At 34.3% G+C, this 24,927-nt stretch overlaps 1 protein-coding gene across 9 annotated transcripts in view; it reads right to left on the reverse strand.

The window, feature by feature from the left end:
- SLC9B1 (solute carrier family 9 member B1) overlaps positions 1-24,927 on the reverse strand; it is a 73,504-nt gene that overhangs the window by 32,846 nt on the left and 15,731 nt on the right. For 7 of the 9 annotated variants that reach the window (XR_009616250.3, XM_060654532.3, XM_060654528.3 and 4 more), the window contains 5 exons: positions 19,566-19,635; positions 17,370-17,508; positions 3,688-3,858; positions 2,108-2,250; positions 660-787 (listed from right to left, as the gene is read on the reverse strand). Coding sequence is in view for 8 of the 9 variants with exons in the window: in XM_060654532.3 (XP_060510515.3) it covers positions 660-787; positions 2,108-2,250; positions 3,688-3,858; positions 17,370-17,508; positions 19,566-19,634 (650 nt within the window). In the remaining variant the exon portion in view is untranslated. Of the gene's footprint in view, positions 1-659; positions 788-2,107; positions 2,251-3,687; positions 3,859-17,369; positions 17,509-19,565; positions 19,636-21,818; positions 21,917-24,927 lie in introns of those variants that run through there. The other 2 variants (XM_060654531.3, XM_078445844.2) reach the window with 2 other exon arrangements.

The raw sequence follows: 24,927 nt of genomic DNA on the forward strand, positions 1-24,927 counted from the left end.
GGAGTAAATTGATGAATTATCTTGCACTAAACATTCAGGGACTGCATGTTTGCTAAGGATATGGTAGATTTAGGATATGGCTCTGCTTCTGACCAACACATTTCCAAGGTTTTCTACCAGTGTGAAAAGAATTTTTTTTAATGTTTATTTATATTTGAGAGAGACAGCACATGAGCAGGGGAGGGGCAGAGGGGAGGGTGGCAGAGGATCCCAAGGGGGCTCCGTACTAATAGCAGAGAGCCCGATGTGGGGCTCGAATTCACAAACCATGAGATCATGACCTGAACCAAAATCAAGAGTCGGACCCTTAACCAACTGAGCCATTGAGGTACCCCAAATGACTTTTTTTTAAGTTTATTTATTCATTTATTTTGAGAGAGAGAGAGAGAGAACATGAGGTGGGAAAGGGCAGAGAGAGAATCCCAAGCAGACTCCATGCTGTGAGCAAGGTGCTCCACATGGGGCTTGAACTCAAACCGTAAGATCATGACCTGAGCGAAAGTCAAGAGTGGGATGCTAAACTGAGTCATCCAGGTACCCCTACTGTGAAAAGAAGTTTAATGAGAAGCTTGTCTATATAATATTCTGAATATTTTGATAATTTCAAACCAAGCATTCTTAACCGAATATTTTCATAGAGAAAAATGAGAAAAAGTTACCCCAAAAGAAATCCCCATTGCCAGGGAAAATTCATAAGGAAGTGGGAAATAACAGCAGTTGAACATGCCTCTATGAGGCATGGACCTAGAGCCAATCTTAAACAAACTCTCTTCAAATGCTTCAAAGCCTGAAATATAAAAATAGTCACATTTAGACAACTTACAATGGTGAACAAGAAAGTTATTTAAGTAAATTTTGAGATAGTTTTTTTTTTTTTTTAAGTAATTAGCTTTTATCAAGCTAAATCTTCCAGATTGTCTCACTGGGCTTGAAATGCTAATACAGCTCATTTTATATGTCATCACAGATTGGGTTATATATAAAGTACTTCACATTTTATAAAATACTGTTGTACCTAAATTATTTCAAAATATCCATTTCTCTGTAATTAAATAACTATTTCTACCTTCCTTAATTTTTCTTATAAAGAGTATAATAAAAGTATGACCTATAGGTTTATTTCCATCAGTTAACTTTTAGAAATGACCTGTTTGGTTAATTTAATAATTATAATAGAAAATATCAATGTACCAAAAGAGAAAAATCACTTAAAAACAGCATAATTCACTAAAAAGGAGAACTTTAGAATTTTCTCATTGGTTCAAATTTTCTACTGGAGCTTATAATAAGTTGTCACTGTCTTTATGCTTTTGAGATATTTTCACTAAACTCATACATTTGTTGTTTCAGTAGCTGTTATATTTATTCATGGAGAGTCACCTTTTTAAAACCCAAATAGATTTATGATTCCTAGATTGTGATCTTTTAAAAGATTAGCTTCTACAATAATGCACAGATAATCAGGAACATAACATCTGTGGGGGAAGAAAGTCATTAAATAAAAATGTTACTGAAATTCTTAATCTCTTTGAAAAACAAAACAAAAGTAAAAACCTTTTAGGAGTGGACCTTACCCTTTGTTTATTTTTTAAAGTTTATTAATTTATTTTTGAGAGAGAGAGAACAGGGTAGGGGCAAGGAAAGAGGGAGAGTCAGAGAGGGAATCCCAAGCGGACTCTGTGCCGACGTGGGGCTGAATCTCATGAACTGTGAGATCATGACCTGAGCCAAAATCAGGAGTCAGACACTTAACCAACTGAGCCACCCAAGCACCACAAGTTTACTATTAACTGAAAAGTAAATAGTTATCCATAGAAAAGCCACAGGTCCCAAACAAAACAAATGCTGTACAAGGGACATTTATCTCTATGAAAATAATTAAAGATGATTTCTAATAGAGATCTTACATCACACTGATTTCTCTTCATATCAGTAATAATGATGACCAGAAGTAGAAATTATAAGATGCCAATATTTCTGCAAAATCTTTGTTCTTTACCTTAGTTTTGCTTACAGACTTCACTTGGGAGTCTTTTTGCCTCTTTTTCTTTTCTACCAGCCTCTAATATTTAAAATATCTTTATTCAAGATATAGTTGCAAATCTACCTGTGGATCGAGTCCAAGCCCAGCTTGTATTAGGATAACGGTAAGGGCAGTGTTTCTTAAAGTTGAAGACCATGTGTTATTAATATGGATGTAATCACTGAGGAATGGAACATTCCTGATGGTAAAACCTGCCAGTAACATCCCTTTAAAAAAAAAGAAAAGAAAACATGTCTGATTCAGTTCATTTTTCTAAGTTAGAAAAGAGAAATGTTTAATTTTCCTTCTCTAAACACACTACATCATTACTTTGGTGAAGGACAGATTACATACAAGTAGAGAAGGCAGCATAAGTAAAGGGCTGGCGATAAGAAATGACATATCTCAAAGGGCTAAAACAGGTAATTCAGTGTTGTTAAACAAAAAAAGGGCAAGGACTGAGTGAGAGAATGGGCAGGAGAGGCCAGATAATATAAAGCTAACCCCCCTGCAGCCTCCAGTCCCACCGCTTGCTTTTCCAGAGTAATGTACCATAGGAAAAGTTTTAGGAGGGAGAGACATAGTGCATCTTGTATTTTCTATGTGATGGTTTTGATGAGTTAGATAGACATAAAACTAGAGGAGAGAACAATTAAAAGGCTCTGCCAAAGTCCATGGAAGACTTGGAAAACAAATAGCCTAAGCTAGGGTAAGAGTAGAAGTTTTGGAGAGAAAAAAAAAAAGATTCAGTGAATACTTAGCAAGCGCTAAAAGGGTGTTGTGGACATAGAAAGGGTATTAGCAATAGGATGGAGCAATTATCTCTACTCACAGTGTACGGAATATTTGGGTGTATTGAATACTTAGAAGATATGAGACACCACTGATAGAAGTTCTTCCACTAATTTTCCTCTGTCCAAATGGAGAGTTATATAATAATGGTAATGAAGAAAGAGGATATAATACTGGTTAGGCAGATGACGCACCCATGAATATACATAGTGGAGATGCCCAAACAGCTTAAACCATAAAACTTTCTGGTGCCCTAGTCACTACAGTATTTGAATCTTATTGTATTTGAGTTAGGTTATCTACAGAAAAATTCAGTCTTTTCCAAATGTTTCATTTTCTATAATACATTTAAAATTAATTTTAAAATGTCCTATTAAACAATAAAGCAACAGGAATCATATATTGAGTATATTTAAATTGTTTCAAAAATATTTCAGGGGCGCCTGGGTGGTGCAGTCGGTTAAGCGTCCGACTTCAGCCAGGTCACGATCTCGCGGTCCGTGAGTTCGAGCCCCGCGTCAGGCTCTGGGCTGATGGCTCGGAGCCTGGAGCCTGTTTCCGATTCTGTGTCTCCCTCTCTCTCTGCCCCTCCCCCGTTCATGCTCTGTCTCTCTCTGTCCAAAAATAAATAAAAAACGTTGAAAAAAAATTTAAAAAAAAATATTTCAGAAAAAATATCTGTGTGCTTGTATACAAAGAGAATAAATACTTCTATAAATGAACTATATCCACACGTATATAGTAAATATAAAAAGAAGCTATAAAGATCATATTACATTGAAATATTTCTATATTATATGTATTCTGACTAGAGTATGTTCATAATTTGCATACAGCAAAAACAAAGAAATAAGAGCTAACTGTACACTTACCAAGAAGAGGTGGAAGTTGAGGCACTGAAGGTACTCGAATGAGTTCCAAAATTTTACCCCCAATCATGGCACTATAAAAAATAATTAATAATCCAAATAAATTTCCACCAGGGAGAACTTCGGGGCCTGAGAATGACCAGGCTACACACCATAACATAAAAAGTGCAACTCCTGAAATATAAAAAAAGCATATATCTATATATCTACATAGACATAGATATATACATACAAAAGATGATTCTATTTTATCAAATATCATATTAATAGCCAGGCCTATATAATGATACATAACATAGACTAATGTTGCTTGCTAGTATGGTTGAAGAAATATCTGTTTAACATATATTCCAAAGTCCCTGTCAATTTATGGCACAAGTTTTTAACAAAGTATTAGTATTTTAAAAAATATTTTAAGGGGTTCCTGGGTGGCTGAGTCAGTAGAGCATCTTACTCTTGATTTTGGCTCAGATCATTATCCCAGGGTCATGGGATCAAGCCGTGCATCAGGCTCTACACTGAGCATGGAGCTTGCTTAAGGTTCTCTCTCTCTGTCTTTCTCTTTCTCTCTCTCTCCTTCTGGCCCTCTCCTGCTCACACATGCTCAGTCTCTCTCTCTTTCTAAAAATAAAAATTAAAAAAAAATTAGAAGTATATGTGAATCCTTTAAAGTGCTAAACATTTCTCACAATATATGACATTTAAAAAATTCCATGGCAATATGATGAGCTTTACTTCATTTTATATTTTAGAGTAGCCTTTGCATCATGAATAAAAAGATAATTGGTTGTGATAAGAATTCTCAAATTTATAGTAGATCAGAGTGGTAGAGTGCCAACTTTTTAAAACAGGACCAGAATAAATCTTTGTGCTGGAAGGATACTTCAGTTGATATTTGGCATAAATTATTAAAGGGATTTAATGGCTAGAAAAAAAGTGAACTTGGTCTTTGGGAGAATATAATGTATCTTAGGTTATATGTAGGAAGTACAGGTAAATAGTGTGAGAAGGATAAGTTAGTAGATATCTTCTTTCTGGCAACTAGATTCTCAGGAAAGGCCCTACTCACCAGGGAATCCATAAGTTTCTGCAAAGGACAAATGATTACACTGTAAATTGCCACCTGCATATTAAACATTTAACATATTTTACTATAAATCATAGTTCCTAATACTTAGAACAACTTAAGTGCGTTTTTTAGCTGTGACCCCTTTTTGGCTCCATAAAACTGGCAGGATAGAAGAGGAGGATTTTGATAAACTCAAGGCAAAAAGTTAGAACTAAGATTCTTGTTCCTCTGCTCTGACTGTTGCCATCCACAAAACTGGAACACTTGAAAGACTAAACTCTTACTAAATGGACCAGAAGATACTATTCTACTGACAAAGGGAAAAGACAGGGCAGTTTGTTTGTCTTAGCTGGTCTCTAGTTGGCAAAATCACCTCTGGGAATTCATATATAAAATTAGGCCTCAACTACCTTAAGGCTAAGTCTCAAATTTACATGATTTGCTTGGTTTGGGAATCCCCAAATCCTAAATACAGCATAAAAAGTATCTTCCCATGGAACTAGGCCTTGAGCAATTAGTAGATTCTAGTTCAAAATATCCCCAATAGACACTCCTGATTCCAAACTGTATAAACCCCACTGAATCTGAATTTAAGATAAAAATTTATAAAATAAGAAGTAATTCCCAATGATTTGGACACAGGAAGCAAAATGATTAAATTATTCTAGGATTAAATTAAAATAGATACTTAGACATAATGTTGAGAAACCACAGACCACCAAAGACAAAAATAAGGTCTTAAAGATTCCAGAGAGAGAAAGATAATCATAAAAAAATAAACATTGGAGCAGATTCTCAATTCTCAATAGCAATAATGGAACGTGGACAATAATAAAGTCTTCAAAGTACAGAGATAAAATATTCAATGTTGAATTCTGTAGCCAGTTAAACTATCATTCAAACAAAAAACAAATTAAAGATATTGTCAAGTTAATATATATCTAAGAACATACTCCATTTTCACTGAAAACAAAAACTATTGAAAGATATGTTTTAGGAATAAGGACATAAGAACAAAAAGAAAGATGTACAAAGAAATTTGCAAACATGTAGGTTAGTCTAACCAATTTTAGAACACATTACTAATCAAAATGGCTAACCAGGGGATATAAAAGTAAGTGGGGAAGGGGTTGTCAATAATGATGACCTGAAGAGATAGGCAATTTATCTCAACAAAAAAATCCCTCCATGTAAAGCTATAAACAACAATAACAACAACAACAACAACAAACCAATAATTGTAGGATCCTGAAAACTGACTAATGACAGTTACCAAATTGAGAAGCATTTATTAAAAAAAAAAAAAAAGATGCTAGGGTTTTATGTAGGACTGGTTAAAGTCTGAGGCCTTCCTGCCTGGGACTGCTATCATTCCTCCCTCATTTCCCCACTTACTTCATTTAGGAAACACTGTAGTTTTACCATCATGGAGCTAGCTTAAAAACCAGCCACTTTGTTGTGAGGGGAGGTGGGATAGATATGGAGTGGAGGGAGAAAACCCATGACTTTGCTGGGTAGAAGTGGCAGATTGGTTTCAGAATAGGCAGAGAAAATATGCTGTGGTGCCAGTTTGAGGTTGCAGCTCAAGTTGAGGTGAGTGGCAGATATGGTAAAAATTTAACTGGGAAATGCTGGATATGACAGAATCACAGAAAGGTTGAGGTAAGTTCTCCACATATGCGTGGCTGATTGGATGTACGTGTATGCAACCACAGAGAAGACTCCTGAGAGTATGGCAAAAAGTAAAAACTGATGTGAGACTTGACTACCAGCAGCAATTCTGAATGCATTCTTCAACCCACTTATAGGATCACTTGGCAGAGGGTGGAAGCCTAACTGGCTTGAACACAATGTCTCCCCCAAATCATTAGGTGACTCTTAAGCTATGCAGACAAATTAGAAACCCCTAGGAAGATAGGCTAAAAACAAATAAACAAAAAGTAAGACACCAGGTGCTGCAAAACCATGGCACAGAATGATTCCACAGTTTAAGTACATGCAAATTACCCAAACAACAACAATGAAAACCTTAAAAAAATAAAACTGAATTCAAAGTTGCCATATGTGTAACTAAAATGTTTAATTTTCAGCCCAAACTTACCAGATATGGAAAGAAATGGGAAAATACAACCCACATTCAGGACAAAAAAGCAGTCAATAGAGACTGAGTGAATAAGTCCAGTTGCTAGATTTCCAAAGTTTTCAAAACAGCTATTATAAATATATTCAAATAATGAAAATAGGACAATGTGTCAATTAACAGGGAATATCAATAAAGAGATAAAATTTATTTGAAAATGAAAATCTGGAAATGAAATGTACAAGACTTGAAATGAAAAGTTGACTAGAGAGGCTCAAGAGCATATTTGATCTTGTGAAAGAAAATATCAGTGAACTTGAATATAGATCAATAGATATTAATCAATCTGACAAGCAAGGAAAAAAAGAATAAAGAAAAATGAACAGAGCCTCAGGCACCTATAGTATACCACCAAGAGTACTAACATATGCATAAAAGAAGTCCCAGGAAGAGAAGAGAAAGACATAAAAGGGCAGAAAAATACTTGAAAATATAATGTCTGAAAACCTCTCAAAGTTAATAAAAAACATTAACTTATAGATTAAGAAGCCCAACAAATCCCAAATAGAATAAGCACAAAAGATCCACACCTAGAGACATCATCACCATCATCAAATTTCTGACAACAAAATACAAAAGAAAATCTTGGAAGTAGTAAGAAAATGACTCATTATGTACAGGGCAACAATAATGCAACTAACAGCAGCATTTTCATCAGAAAAAATAAAGGCCCAAAGGCAGTGGGGTGACATTTCAAAAATGTAGAAAAAAACCTGTCAATTAAGAATTCAATATCTAGTAAAACCATTCTTCAGGAGTGCCTGCATGGCTCAGTTGGTTAACTGTCTGACTCTTGATTTCAGCTCACAGTTGTGAGACTGAGCCCTGTGCTGGGCTCTGCATTGGGCATGGAGCCTGCTTGAGATCCTCTCTCTCTCTCTCTCTCTCTCTCTCTCTCTCACCCCCCCATTACCCCCAGCCCCTGTGTGTGCACTCTCTCTCTAAAAAACAAATAAACAAACACCTATTCTTCAAAGTAAAGTTGAAATAAAGACATTCTCAGACAGATGAAAATAGAAAAATTCACCCCTAATGAAATACTAAAGAAAATGCTTTAAGTTGAAAGGAAATGACACAAGATGGTAATTTGGACCAATAAGAAGCAATAAAGTATACTGGATATGGTAAATAAATACCTAAGTATAAAAGATTATAAATATATTCTCATTTCACCTCTTCATTTAAAAAAACTAAGATTATTAAGAGCAGTAAGAATAACAAAATATTGTTGAGTTTATGGCATATAGAGGTCTATTGGCTGAAAGCTGCTATATAACACAGGAATTAAGTGTTGGAGATGATTATTAGAATTCCCAGAGAAACCACTAAAACTAAAACCTCTAAAACACAGCTAAGAAGTCAATAGGGAAATTTAAATAGTGCTCTAACAATACTTCGTTAGCACAAAAGAAGCATGAACAGAAAAACAAAAGACATGACACTTATAGAAAACAAGGAACAAAACAGCAGGCATAAACACAACCATATCAGTATTTATGTTAAACTTGAATGGTTTAAATTCAAAAGGACTGTCATACTGGATTTTTTTTAAAAAAAACAAGATCCAACCATATGGTTTCTATAAGAAAGATACTTTGTATGAAACAGATAAGCTGAATATAAAAAGATGAAAAAGATATATCATGCAAATAGTAATCATGAATCAAAGAAGTAATAACAAGAGAAATATATCTTAATGAAAACAAAGCATTTCAGTATTAATGGGATGTGTTGTGCACAGACGGAAATGTATAAGCTTTAAAAAATATTAGAAAGAAAGAATTATCTAAAGTTAACAATAAAAACTTCCACCTTAACAACTTAGAAAAACATAAATAAATCAAACCAAAAGATAGTAGGATGTATGAAACAAAAAATAAGTGGAAAACAATTAAATAGAAAAGAGAAAAACATTAGAGAAAGTCAATAAAATAAAAAAATTGATTGTCTTTAGCTAGACTGACAAAGGAAAAAGAGAGAAGGTACAAATTACCAAAATCAGGAATTAAAGAGGAAACATTACTTTAGACCTTACAAAAATTAAAATGATGCTAAAGAAATATTATAAATAATTTCAAGCTAAAAAATTAGACAAAGAGATAAAATAGACAAATTCCTAGAAAGAATTTCTGGCAACCAGAAGGGGGGGTTGGCAAAATGGGTAAAGGGGGTCAAAAGTTACAAACTCCCAGTTATAAAATAAATAAGTTGTTGGATATAATGTACAGCTTGGTGACGATAGTTAAGGCTACTGCATTATATATTTGAAAGTTGCTAAGAGAGTAGAACTTAAAATTTTCATTACAAGAAAAAAAGGTTTCTATGTATGATGATGGATATTCACTAGACTTATTATGTTGATTTTGATCATTTTGCAATATACACAAATATAGAATCATTATATTGTGCACCTGAAACTAATATAAGGTTATATGTCTGTTATACCTCTATTAAAATTTCTTTTAAAAAGACAATTTCAGACAAATAAAAGCTAAAAAGAATGCTAGAAGACTTTTACTACAAAAACAAAATAAAACAACAACAACAACAAAAACTACAAGTTTTTTAGAGTGAAGGGAAAGAATTCCACATGGGAACCCAGAATGCCAAAAAGAAATGGAGAGAACCAAAGAATGTAAATATGTGGAGAAATATGAGAATTTTTTTAATGAACAAAAAGACTTTTGGCTTTTTTTAAAGCAAATGTAGCAGTAAAAAAAAAATTATATATATATATATATATATATATATATATATATATATATATATATAAATGTAGAAGCAAAAATAAGAATGTAGAAGTAAAAATAAGTACAATTGCAGAAGTAAAATAAGAATGTAGAAGTAAAGAACATATATATAAATCTAGCACAGAGGGCAGAGGAGGAATAAATAAAGTCATACTGCTGCAAGACTCTTCTACATTATCTTGATGTGAGGGATGGTTACAGAGCTGTATACATTTGTCAAAATTCATTGAGCTGCACATTTAAGCCTTAAGTTAACATTGTGGTATGTTAACTATATTATAATTCAATAAGGCACAGTCAATAACAAAAAAAAAGTTTATAAGATGATGGAGAGGTTTGGGGGAAAAAAACAGGGCAAGTGTTAACACACAAAAATTGGCAATTATGAACAAAACTGCTATAAACACCTATGTGCAGGTTTTTGTGTGTATAAATTTTCACCTTATTTTGGTAAATACTGCCAAGGAGCATGGTTGCTGGAGCATACGGTAAGAGTATGTTTAGTTTTGTAAGAAACTGTGGAACTGCTATCCAAAGTGTCTGTACTATTGGCATTCTTACTAGCAATAAATGAGAGTTCCTGTTGCTTTACATCCTCACCAGCATTTGGTGTCAGTGTTTTGGAATTTGGGCATTTTAATAGGTATATAGTGGTTTCTTATTGTTGCTTTAATTTGCAATTTTCTAAAGACATATGATGCTGAGAATATTTTCATATGCTTATTCGTCATCTTCTTTGGTGAGGTGTCAAAGTCTTTTGCCCATTTTAAAATCAGAGTCTTTCTTCCATTGCATTGCCTTTTCTCCTTTATCAAAGATCAATTGACTGTCTTTATGTGGGTCTATTTCTGGGCCCTCTATTCTGTTCCATTAGTATATGTGTCTGGTCTTGCACCAACATCACACACTCTTGTTTATTGTAGGTTTATAGTAAATCTTGTAATGTTTATTTATTTTTGACAGAGAGAGACAGAGAGAGAGAGACAGAAAGAATGAGGGGGGAGGGGCAGAGACAAAGGGAGACACAGAATCTGAAGTAGGCTCCAGGCTCTGAGATGTCAGCACAGAGCCTGATGCAGGGCTTGAACTCACAGGACCATGAGATCATGACCTGGGCCGAAGTCGGATGCTCAACCGACTGAGCCACCCAGGTGCCCCTATAGTAAATTTTGTACTTGGGTAGTATTAGCTCTCCAACTTTTAACTCAGTCTTTTGCCTCTCTATATAAACTTCAGAATGAGTTTATTGGTATTCACAAAGTAACTTGCTGGGATTTTGACTGGGGTTGTGTTGAATCTATGGATCAAGTTGGGAATGATGTTTCTTTGTCAAGTTGAGGAAGTTTCCCTCAATTCATAAATTGCTGAGAGTTTTTATTATGATGGATGTTGGATTTTATCAAATGTTTATGCTACATCTATTGTTATTATCATGTGATTTTTTCTTCTTTAGCCCACTGGTGTTATGGATTACAAGAATTTGTTTTCAAATATAAGTCAACCTTGCATATCTAGAGTAAATTCCACATGGTTGTGATGTATAGTTATTTTTATACATTGCTAAGTTTTATTTACTAACATTTTGTTGAGAATTTTTGCTTCTGTGTTTATCAGAGATATTGGTCTGTATTTTTCTCTCCTTGTAATGTCTTTGCTTTCAGTATGAGGCTAATGCTGACCTCATAGAATGAATTGGGAACTATCCCTTTGCTTCTATCTTCAGGAAGGACAGTATAGAGAATTGGTATAATTTCTTCCTTAAATGTTTGATAAGATTCACCAGTGAAGCCATCTAGGTCTGGTGCTTTTTGTTATGGGAGGTGATTAAGTATTGACTCAGTTTATTTAATGGATATGCCTATTCAGATTGTCTATGTCTTCTTGTGAGTATTTTGGCATATTGTGTTTTTCAAGGAATTTCTTCTTGGCTATCAAATTTGTGGGCAAAAACTTGTTCACAGTATTCCTTTACTATCTTTTTAATGGGATCTGTAGTGATGTCTCCTGTTTCATTTCTGATATTATTGATTTGTGTCTTTTTTTTTTTAATTAGCCTAGCTAGAGGCTTACTGATTTTACTGATCTTATCAAAGAACCAGCTTTTGATTTCATTGATTTTTCTCTCTCGTTTTGTTTCAATGATATCTGCTCTGATTTTTGTTATGTCTTTTCTTCTGCTTACTTTGGGTTTAATTTGCTCCTTTTTCAGGTTTCCTAATGTGTAAGTTTAGAAGATTGATTTAAGATCTTTATTCTTTTCTAAAATATTCATTCAATGTTATAAATTATCCTCTAATTTCACTACTTTCACTGCATCTCACAAATTTTGATAAGCTGTATTTTCATTTTTATTGAGTTCCAAACATTTAAAAATACTACTTGAGGTTCTTTCTTTGGCCCATGTGTTATTTAGAAGTATATTGTTTAATCTCCAAGTATTTTAGGATTTTCCAGCTACTTTTCTTTTGAATTGTAGTTTAAATCATTTGTGGTCTGAGGGCATCCATTGTGTGATTTTTATTCTTGTATGTTTATTAAAGTGTTTTTGTATGTGTATGACAGAATGTGGTCTATCTTAGTGAATGTTCCATGTCATCTTGAGAATAATGTGTGTTATGCTATTATTAGATGAAGTAGTCTATAATTGTTCATTACATCCTGTTGATTGATGATATTGTTGAGTTCATGTCCTTATTAATTTTCTGCCTGCTGGATCTGTCCATTTCTGAGAGATTGTTTAAGTTTCTAACTATATTTGTGGATTCATATATTTCTTCTTGCAGTTCTTCCAGTTTTTGCTTCATGTTAACTCCATGACACATGTCAACATGTCTGTTGTCAGACACATATACATTAAGGATTATCATATGATCTTGGGAACTGACCCCTTTATCATTATGTAATACCCTTCTTTATCTCTGATAATATTACTAACTCTGAAGCCTGCTGTCTGAAATTAATATTTCATCTTTCTTTTGATTAGTGTTTACATGGTATACCTTCTCCATCCCTTTATGTCTAATTTATGTGTGCCTTTATATTTAAAGGTGGCTTCTTATAGTTCTTGGTCTTTTGATACACTCTGACAATCAGTCTTTTACTGGTGTATTTAGACCATTCACATTTAAAGCTATTATTAATATACTTAGATTAATATCCACCATGTTTGTACTGTTTGCTATTTATTGCCCCTGCACTTTGTTTCTATTTTTGTCTTCCCTACTTTTTTTCCCTTTTGTGGCATTTAACTAACCATTTTATTTTATTAAAAAAAAATTTTTTTTAAACGTTTATTTATTTTTGAGACAGAGAGAGACAAAGCATGAATAGGGGAGGGTCAGAGAGAGAGAGGGAGACACAGAATCGGAAACAGGCTCCAGGCTCTGAGCTGTCAGCACAGAGCCCGACGCGGGCTTGAACTCACGAACTGCGAGATCATGACCTGAGCCGAAGTCAGACGCTTAACCGACTGAGCCACCCCGGCGCCCCCAACCATTTTATTATATACTTCTATTTTCTTTCCTTTATTAGTATATCAGTTATATTTTTTTTTTCATTTTCTTTTTAGTGGTTGCCCTAGAGTTTGCCACTAATCCAACTCCACTTTCAAATAATACTGTACCACTTCATGGATAGTGCAAGTACCTCATAAAAACACAATATTCCTGATTCCTTCCTCCTGTTCTTGTATCATTGCTTTCATTCATTTCACTTATACATTAGCTATCATTAGTGAATATATTTTTGCTATTACTGTGAACTGGTATCTGTTCAATAATTTAAGAATATTAAAAACATTTTTGTTTTACCTTCACTTATTCCTTCTCTGATGCCCTTCCTTCTTTATGTAGATCTGGGTTCCTGACCTATATCGTTTTCTTCTGTCTGAATTTCTTTTAACATTTTGCAAGGCAGGTTTACTGACTCAATTTTTGTTGGTCTAAGAAAGTCTTTATTTATCCTTTACTTTTGATGATGATTTTTTAGGATACAGAATTAGAGTCTGGTGTGTTCTTGTTGGTTTTTGTATTAACACTTTAAATACTTCATTTCACTCTCTTTTTGCTTGCATTGTTTCTGAGGGTAAGTCAGACATAATTTTTATCTTTTCTCCTCAATAAGTAAGGTGCTGTCTTCCCCTCTGGCTTCTTCAATATTTTTTTAATCTTTGATTTTCTGTAGTTTGAATATGATATACTTAGGTGTGGTTTGTGTGTGTGTGTATGTGTGTGTGTGTGTATGGTATTTATCCTGCTTGGAATTCTCTGGCTTCCTGGATCTGTGGTTTTCTATCTGAAATTAATTTGGGGGAAATTGTCAATCACTTGCTTCAAATATTTCTTCTGCTGCTTTTTCTCTTCTCCTTTTGCTATTCCCATTTCTTTTTGTAGTTGTCCCACAGTTCTTGTATTTTCTTTTTTTCAATATTTTTCTCCTCTTTACTTTTCAGTTTTTGAAGTTCCTATTGACATATCCACAAGCTCAGAGATTCTTTCTTCAGCTATGTACAGTCTAGTAATGAATCCATCAAAGCCAGCATTTCCATTAGGGTTTTTAATTTCTAGCATTTCTTTTTGGTTCTTAGAACTTCTATCTCTCTGCTTACATTACCTGTCTGTTCTTACACGTTTACCTTTCATTGGAGCCCTGAGTATTTTAGTCATAGTTGTTTTAAAATCATAGTCTGATAGTTCCAACATCCCTGTAATATCTGGGTCTAGTTCTGATGCTTTGTCTCTTCATGTTGTGTGGGTTTTTTTTTTTTTTTTTTGTCCTATTTTTGCTTAAAAGTGAATATGATGTCCTAGGTAAAAAGGCCTTTAGTAATATAGTGGTAAGTTGTGAGGGGAGGAAAAGAGTTCTTTAGAATTCTTAACCAGTCTTTAGTGAGCCTGTGCTTCTGGGCTGTGAACCTCACAAGTGCCTCTCAGGTTTTTTTTCCCTACCCCATTAGGTTATATAGGATGGCTAGTGGAGGTTATACTAGAGGGGGCAGGAGTTGGTTCTCTTTTCCCAGATCAATTTGGCTCTGATAAAATCCTCATAAGTTAGGTTCTGACAAAACAGTTTCTTTTGAGGGACAATATAAGAAGAACAGAAAACTGTTATACTGCACATGATTACTTTCCCCCTCCCCTTGCCAGATGGCTCCTGGAGGTAAAACTCATGAAAGTGTGTCTCCCACACCATGACTGGCCTCCCTCAGACTTATCCACACTGAGTTTCTAGCCAATTTGTCAATAACAATATTGGTTTTCCTATCCTAGCACTGGTTCCTGCTGAGGTTTCTACTCTGATAAGCTATGATTCTCTGTATCCACATTCCTGTTTCCAATTTTAGGGACAGTTATTTGCCCTGTGACCTTACTTCTTTGATAGAGCTAAGAACAGTTGTCAATTTTTAAGTTTGCTTAGCTTTTTATACGTTGGTAAGATGGAGTGATGATGGTGGACCAGAAACTGGAAGTGTCTGAGATATTATTTTTCAGCTCTAAACTTTCAAGACTGCTTCCTTCAAAAAACTGATGATAAGATTTTAATGGAGAAATTCTGGCCCTCAGATTATTTGAAAATCATAGCTGGATGTATAATCAAGCTTTTCTTTCATTTATTTAAAGGCAAAACAACTTCATAAAAATAGTTATAAAGTAGCTATTATTGAAAATAAGGTATCTTTATTGAAAGTAAACCTAAAAGAAACAAAAATGGAGTAATAACCTAAAACCTAAACTATTTCCATACAATATCCACTTCTTTGGAACTAGGCAAGCTACCACCTGAGTAGAAGACATAAACTTGATTAAAAGTGATGAGACTGATTTTTGCATGTGGTTGAGAGTTTAGATTTCTTACTTAATTTAACTTATATACACTATGGGATTGGTGAATTAAATATGATTTGTAGAGAAACTGTAGCTCCATCTCTATTATCTAGAATATATGCTATTATCTAAAATATTATCTAGAATATATATGTTTTAAGAGTTTCTTTAGTGAATGTTAGGGTGAGAGAGAGAGAGAGAGTGAGAGAGAGGGAGACAGTGAGAAAGAGACACACACACACATAAGACACAGACAGATAGACATGGAGACAGAGAGACAGAGACAGAGAGACAGGAAAAGAGAATATAAGAATATACATTCCCCAAGATAGAAATATGGAGGAAGATCATTTTCCTATAGTTTACTCTAAATTTGAAAACTCAAAAATTAAAGAAAACAAAGGGGAAAACTGGTTATAGATCTAAGTATGTACGTTTGCAGTCTCAATACTGGTATTTATAAAACTCCTAAGTTAGTTCCTGAGCAAACTGCAGTCCTCAATCTCAATGGAAAATCTTTGGTGACCAATACGTTTTCCACTCTTCACTGCCCCTGACCCTACTCCTAACAAGTGCTGTATAGACACTGCTCATGATATAAGGTATAAGGCCATGGGAATGTGTATGTAAGATCTATGTGTAGAAATTATATTTACAAAGGAGTCCAATCACTTATACTATCAGATGTTCAAATTTAGATTCAGAACCTTAAAAATACTGATGTTAATCTCAAACTTTAGCCTGTACTACAAAGCTATAATCATCAAGACAATATGGTATTGGCACAAAAACAGACACATACACCAATGGAACAGAATAGAGAACCTAGAATTGGACCCACAAATGTATGGCCAACTAATCTTTGACAAAGCTGGAATGAGTATACAATGGAAAAAAGTCTCTCTAGCAAAGGGTGCTAGGAGAACTGGATAGCAACATGCAAAAGAATGAAACTGGACCACTTTCTTACACCATACACAAAAATAAACTCAAAATGGATGAAAGACCTAAATGTGAAACAGGAAACCATCAAAATCCTAGAAGAGAAAACAGGCAACAACCTCTTTGATTTCAGCTGCAGCAATTTCTTACTCAACACATCCCCAAAAGTAAGGGAATTAAAAGCAAAAATGAACTATTGGGACCTCATCAAGATAAAAACCTTCTGCACAGCAAAGGAAATAATCAACAAAACTAAAAGACAACCAACAGAATGGAAGAAGATACTTGCAAATGACATAGCAGATAAAGGGTTAGTATGCAAAATCTATAAAGAACTTACCAACCTCAACACCCGAAAAACAAATAATCCAGTGAAGATATAGGTAGAAGACATGAATAGACACTTCTCCAAAGAAGACATCTAGGTGGCTAACAGACACATGAAAAGATGCTCAACATTGCTATGTTACATAAACTTTTTATAATTCTTATATCATATAAAAATTATATGATAATGAGATGCTTTGAAATTTTAATGGGAAAGAAAGTTTTATACACTTCTTTACAAGGCAGTAGTTGTTTTAAAATTGGGGTCCTAATTTTATTAAGAACCTTAATATTGCTAGGAGTATAATATTCCTTCCAGCTGAATTAAAATTAAATATCAAAAGTATGTTTTAAATAAAAATCTTTAATCAATGCTGTTTCTAATCCTCAAGATTTAACATAAAAAGTCATGAAAAACATTAAAATATATACCTGTTAAGCAATTATTACTATTTTTTGACAGAGTTAAGGAAATATTTCCTCTTTGTCCACATATTGTTTGTAATAGAGCTGAAGTATACAGCCAATTTGATCTGGTTTATATGGATTAAGCAGTGGCTTTGTTGGTTTGTGTTTTAATGTTTATCAAATATACCTCTCATTTTCTCTCCACTTACATTTCTTATTTCACATACCGTTTGTAATAACTTTATTCAAATTTCCTTGTGGAAGACAAGAATACTTCTTTTCCTTCTGTGGTTTTGTTTCCTCTGTTTGTGACAAGACACTTTCCTTAGTTTCTTCATGTTCACGAATACTACTATCTTTGAGGATCTGAAGTAAAACAAGGAAATCTTTTAAGACATATACTTTCCATACTATTTTATGAATGTACAAAACCACCGAATCTCATAATTAAGTTCATATTATTACTGTCATCATGGAGAGTTACACATATAAAAGAATATTCATGCATTATGTCATTAGGTATTTGGGGATGTCACAGGAGTGCACTTTGTAGAGCACCTTAATTTAGCTTTTATAGACTTGTCCCTGCCATTTTCATTTGTGGTTTATGCATACTGGATAAGTGAGCCTATAGTATAAGCAGAATAATTAAAAGTGTCCCTCTTCAGTCTTACTTCCAAAGATTATTCCATAAAACTTTTGTAGAATGAAAATACAACTGAGTTGGAAAGAAGGTGAAATATAATTCTACTTGGACTCATTTCATTTGAAAAATTATATAACTGGAAAAAAATGAAAAAAAAAAGATCAAGCTTTCAGAAATTCAAGGCTCATGCTTCCACTGTTAATCATAGATAACATCCTTAGGTAGTTCATGAGTTTAGATACATCTTCCAGGCTTTAAATGCTGGTTAGTCTAACTATGAAACTGCTGATTTAGAAAAAAAAAAAAAAGGACACTGTAGTTTGTGAGAATATTAAAAGGCTTCTTCCAAGGTAAACAAAACAAGACAAACAAACAAACAAACAAACAAACAAAACAGAATAGAGTTAACCCTAAAATAAAGATCTTCAAATTTGCTTTACTGTCATTATGGTGTCTGTGTGTGTGTGTGTGTGTGTGTGTGTGTGTGTACGCATGTATTCGCATGTGCACAAACAGGCCAACACTGTAAGTGTATTGTTAATACTCTGAGTGCAGTGGAGAGAGATGTGAGCTTATAGTGTAAGCAGACGTGTCTCTCTCCACTGCACTCAAATGAAGAGAGTGCACTGTCACAAGAAATGGTAACAAAGGCTAGAGGCATGGACAGATTAAGGAAGGGAAGAGGAAAGAAACATTTAGTAACTAGGGAGACAGAGGCACCACAGCAGCTGATGTAAATGAATTATGTGGTTCTTTAATAGCAAACTTCTTTAAAATTAATCATAATTAATCTGTTGGAGTTCTGGTATAGAGACTTTTTGGAAAGTCTGTCACTATACAAAAGGGCCAAGAATAGACACAAAGGTGAATTTTGATTAGTTTGGGTGAAAGTGCATATACAGTAAGACCATATTATTTTAAGTTTTATTATTTCAGAATGTATAATAAATTGACATAGACCAGGATGAAGTCTTTACAGATAAATAAAATAGTTAGAATCAATGACAAATGTTTTATATATTTAAAAGAAGATTTTTTGAGCCCTTAAGAACTATAGAAACCTCTTCCTATTTTAAAAAGTAAGCAATTTTTAAAAAGTAAATAATTTATAGTTCTAATTGTGAGCAATTACTATGTAGTAAAACTAGACCAACAAAACGTCTATTACTTACTCTATACACTTGGGAAAATAAAAACTTGGTTCTCTTCAAATATACAGCACAGTGTTTTAGTTAATTTAGATTTGTCTTTACCTCTTGTAGTTTAAATTACTGAGTTTTTCCTAGACGTGGCAAAAAATAATAAAACATATTTCCATTATTCCTAAAACCTGCCTTTTTTAGCCCCAAAATAATCTTTAGTCACCCCTTTCCATCTTTTCGTTCATTTTTCTCATTTCTTAGGACTTATTTAAATTAGTTATTTTCAGGGGTGCTTGGGTGGCTTTGTCGGTTAAGCGTCCAACTTCGTCTCAGGTCATGATCTCATGGTCCGTGAGTTCGAGCCCCATATCGGGCTCTGTGCTGACAGCTCAGAGCTTGGAGCCTGCTTCAGAGTCTGTGTCTACCTCTCTCTCTGTCCCTCCTTCGCTCTCACTCTGTCTCTGTCTCTCCAAAATAAATAAAGATTAAAAAATCTTTTAAATTACTTTTAAATGACCACTTCTCATTTTTTAACCAGACATACAATAGAAACTTAATAAGTAAACTTTAAAAATAAAATCTAAGATCAGATTGATTTTTATGTCTCATATTACAAAATAGTTTTAGGTTTTTACCTGAGGAGTTGTAGATGATGGGGTGTTTTTATCCTCCAAATGTTCATTTTGTGGTTCTGTGGTGTACATGCTAATATTTAAAAGAAAAATAATTTGAAAAAAAAGTACTATAAATCCATCTGAAACAAACATGGTTAAGCGGGATTAATTTTTTAATGATTTTTTATCATAAACTTGTATCACAGTCAAGTCAAATACCTTTATAGCTAAGACAGATCCAAATATTCATTGTAAAGTTATTAAGCAAAATCATGTGCATAAGTTTTAAAAACTTATTTATCACACAGAAATTTCAAAATTCTCAGTGGTTCATAATGTTGGGTCATATCTTAAGAGCAATACATAAGAAAACTCAGTTCTTTATTTTATGCACTGAAATAATTTCCACCATTGATTTACTCTATGTTCAGTCACATTCCTGTCAGAAGAGAGTACAAAAGTTTTTAAAATATGATCAACTACATTAATACTTACATCTATAAGTTACTGATACAGACTGTCTTTATATGCGGTCCATTTGAAAGATCATCCTTTACCCATTGCATTCCAGTGTCACCTTTGTTGTAAATCAGGTGACCACGTGTATGTGAATTTATTTTTGGATTCTGTTCTGTTCCACCAGTCTATTTCTCTATCCTTATGCCAACACTACACTAGTAGTTGTATAATAGGAATTGTTATCTGGTGGTGTAAGCTCTCTAGCTTTGTTCTCCTTCAGAGTAGGATTGACTCTTTGTCTCTTTGTGTTTCCACATAAATTTTATTTATTTTTTTTAAAAAATTACTTTATTTATGTATTTATGTATGTATGTATGTATGTATTTATTTATTTATTTTGGAGGAGCGGTGGAGAGAGAACCTTAAGCAGGCTTCATGCTCAGTGGGGAGCCCGATATGGGGCTGGATCCCACTGCCCTTGGATCAGGACCCGAGCTGAAATCAAAAGTTTGGTACTCAATCTACTGAGCCACCCAGGTGCCCCTCCACATAAATTTTAGAATGAAGTTGTACATTCATACACATACACATACACATACACACTCTCTATATCTGGTGGAATTTTGACTAAAACTGCATTGATTCTGTAGATCAATTTGGGGAGAACTGACATCTTAACAATATTGAGTCTTGTAATACTTATACATTGTATACATCTCTCCATTTATTTAGATTTTCTTTAGTTTACCCTAATATTTGTAGTTTTCAGTGTAGAGGTCTTACATATCTTTCATTAGACTTATTCTTACATAGGCTTATTTCTAGGTAATGATGTTTTTTGAGATGTACCAAAAACAGTACCATTAAAAAAAAACCTGTTGCTTGTTTTTTGCTGGTATACAGAAATACAAGTAATTTTTATTTATTTACCTTGAACCTAGACCTTAATAAATTCACTTTATTCTAATAGTCTGTAGATTCTTTTGGATTTTCTAACTATACAAGCATGTCGTCAGCAAATATTTTTTAATTTCTTCCTTTCTCAATTTTATACATTTTTTAAAAGTTTATTTATTTTGAGAGAGAGAAAGCACGAGCAGTGGAGGGGCAGAGAGAGGGGGAGAGAGAGAGAATCTTAAGCAGGATCGGCACTATCAGCACAGAGGCTGAAGCGGGGCTTGATCTCACGAACCATGAGATCATGACTTGAGCTGAAATCAAGAGTCGGAGGCTTAACCAATTAAGCCTTTTTGTTTGTTTGTTTTTAACATGAAATTTATTGTCAAATTGGTTTCCATACAACACCCAGTGCTCATCCCAACAGGTGCCCTCCTCAATGCCCATCACCCACTTTGCCCTCCCCCCATCAACCCTCAGTTTATTCTCAGTTTTGAAGAGTCTCTTATGGTTTGCCTCCCTCCCTCTTGAACTTTTTTCCCCCCCTTCTGCTCCCCCATGGTCTTCTGTTAAGTTTCTCAGGATCCACGTAAGAGTGAAAACATGTGGTATCTGTCTTTCTCTGTATGGCTTGTTTCACTTAGCATAACACTCTCCAGTTCCATCCATGTTCCTACAAAAGGCCATATTTCATTCTTTCTCATTGCCAAGTAGTATTCCATTGTATATATAAACCACAATTTCTTTATCCATTCATCAGTTGATGGACATTTAGGCTCTTTCCATAATTTAGCTATTGTTGAAAGTGCTGCTATAAACATTGGGGTACAAGTGTCCCTATGCATCAGCAATCCTGTATCCCTTGGGCAAATTCCTAGCAGTACCAGGGCTAGTATCCAAAATCTATAAAGAACTCACCAATTTTTTTCTTTCTTTACTGCACTGGTTGTTAACCTGTATTTACAGTTGTTTTATATCCTTGCTGACCTTGGTATTGTCTGGATTTGTTTTAACATAGATCTGTTGGTAATAAATTCCTTCATTATTTGTTTACCTTAAATGTATTTCACCTTCACTTTTGAAAGGGATTCTCACTGAATACAGAATTCCATATTAGAAGTTATTTTCTTTAAGAATTTTAAAGATGTCTTCTGGCTCCCATAACTTCTGTTGAGAATTTAATTGTCATTCTTACTATGGTTCCTTTGAAGATGATATGTCTTTGGCTGATATTAATTATAGTTGTTATTTTTTTTCATTGTGGTAAAATATACATAACAAAACTTTACCATTTTAAAGTACACAGTTCACTGACATTAAGTACATTCACATTATTAAGCAACCATCACCACTATCCATCTCCAGAACTTTTTCACCATTCCAAACTGAAATTCTGCATCCAACTCCCCATTCTCTTTTCTCCTAATCCCCTGGCAACCACATTTTACCTTTCATCTCTATGAATTAGACTACCTCAAGTACCTCCAATAAATGGATTCACAATATTTGTCCTTTTGCATCTGGTTTATTTCACTTAGCATAAGGTCTTAAAAACTCATCCATTTTGTATCATGTATCAGAATTTCCTTCCTCTTTATGGATGAAAAACATCCCATTGGATGTATATATCACATTTTGTTTATTCATTCATTCACTTATGGATATTTGTGTTGTTTCTACCTTTTGGCTATTGTGAACAATCCTAAGAACATGGGTGTGCAAATATCTGTTCAAGTCTCTGCCTGAAAGCTGCTAGATCATATGGTAATTGTTTCCTTTTTCAAAGAACTGCCTTACTGTTTTCCACAGTGAGTATGGCTATACCATCTTATATTCATACCAGCAATGCACAAAGGTTCCAATTTCTATGTATACTTGTCAGCACCTGTTATGTTGTTTTTTGATAATAGCCATCTTAATGGGTTTGAAATGGTATCTCATTGTGGTTTTCATTTCCATTCTCCTAATGATTACTGAGCATCTTTCATGTGCTTATTGACCATTTGTATATCTTCTTTAGAAAATATCTGTTCTAGTCTTTGCCCAGTTATTAATTGGGTTATTTATTTTTTGTTTTCAAGTTGTAAGGGTTTTTTATATATTCTGTGTATTAATCACTTACCTGATACATTATTTACAAATATTTTGTCACTGTGGGTTGCCTTTTCTCTCTGTTAATGGTGTTTTTCAATACACAAAAGTTTTTAATTTTGATGTAGTCCAATTTCTTTCTTTTATTGCCTGTGCTTTGGCTATCTTATCCAAGAAACCATTGCCAAATTCAATATCATGAAGTTTACTCCCATATTTTAAGAGTTTTATAGTTCTAGTTCTTGCAGTCATAGTCATTTTAACATCTTTGTTTGCTAACTGCTAACTAAAAATTCTGAGTCACCTTTGAATCTGTTCCTATTTTCAATTTTCTATCTTGGCTGGTAGTCATATAGTATTGTCTAATAGCTAGCATGGCTAATAAGTTGTATTGAAAACTTGACATTGTGTATAAAAATTCAGTCTCTAGATAATATCTTGCTCCAGACAGAAATATGTGGAGTGGGGACAGTGTTAATCACTAAGCAAAATCAGAGCTTGGTTGAGACAGCTTTGCAACTTTCAGTTTTTACCTCAATGTGTCCCAATTTCTGGGGAATAGTTCTCTAAGAATTTTGCCTTAGATGATGTACTCCCCAAATTATGGTAGCCTCACCTATTTTCCACAGATCAGGATACCTTACCACTTCCCCTTTGGTTTACTCCTTTTGTTCTTGCTTTACTATCCCAGAATAGCTGAATAAACTTCTCCACGGTGACATAGCTATAAATAAGGAGTTAGGTGGGGCCAGAATCAGGCAGCTGGTTCCAGAGCCTACACTTTTTTTTTTAAATATAATTTATTGTAAAATTTGTTTCCATACAACACCCAGTGCTCATCGTGACAAGCGCCCTTCTCAATGCCCATCACCCACTTTCCCCTCTCCCCCACCCCCCATCAACCCTCAGTTTGCTCTCAGTATTTAAGAGTCTTTTATGGCTTGCCTCCCTCCCTCTCTGTAACTTTTTCCCCCTTTGCCCCTTCCCTTCCCCCTCCCCCATGGTCTTCTGTTAAGTTTCTCAAGATCCACACATGAGTGAAAACATATGGTATCTGTCATTCTTTGGCCTGACTTATTTCACTTAGCATAATACCCTCCAGTTCCATCCATGTAGCTGCAAATGGCCAGATTTCATTCTTTCTCATTGCCAATTAGTATTCCATTGTGTACATAAACCACAATTTCTTTATCCACTCATCAGTTGATGGACATTTAGGCTCTTTCCATAATTTGGCTATTGTTGAAAGTGCTGCTTAAATATTCGGGTACATGTGCCCCTATGCATCAGCACTCCTGTATCCTTGGGTAAATTCCTAGCAGTGCTATTGCTGGGTCATAGGATAGTTCTATTTTTAATTTTTTGAGGAACCTCCACACTGTTTTCCAGAGCAGCTGCACCAGTTTGCATTCCCACCAATAGTGCAAGAGGGTTCCCATTTCTCCACATCCCCACCAGCATCTATAGTCTGATTTGTTCATTTTAGCCACTCTGACTGGTGTGAGTTGGTATCTCAGTGTAGCTTTCATTTGTATTTCCCTGATGATGAATGTTGTTGAGCATCTTTTCACGTGTCTGTGGCCATCTGATGTCTTCTTTAGAGAAGTGTCTATTCATGTCTTCTGCCCATTTCTTCACTGGATTATTTGTTTTTTGGGTGTGGAGTTTGGTGAGTTCTTTACATATTTTAGATACTAACTCTTTGTCCAATATGTCATTTGCAAATATCTTTTCCCATTCTGTCGGTTGCCTTTTAGTTTTGTTGATTGTTTCTTTTGCAGTGCAGAAGGTTTTTATCTTGATGAGGTCCCAATAGTTCATTTTTGCTTTTAATTCCCTTGCCTTTGGGGATGTGTCAAGTAAGAAATTGCTGTGGCTAAGGTCAAAGAGGTTTTTTCCTGCTTTCTCCTCTAGGGTTTTGATGGTTTCCTGTCTC

Source organism: Panthera onca, chromosome B1 (genome assembly GCF_046562875.1).
Source record: "Panthera onca isolate mPanOnc1 chromosome B1, mPanOnc1 haplotype 2, whole genome shotgun sequence".
Taxonomy (NCBI): domain Eukaryota; kingdom Metazoa; phylum Chordata; class Mammalia; order Carnivora; family Felidae; genus Panthera; species Panthera onca.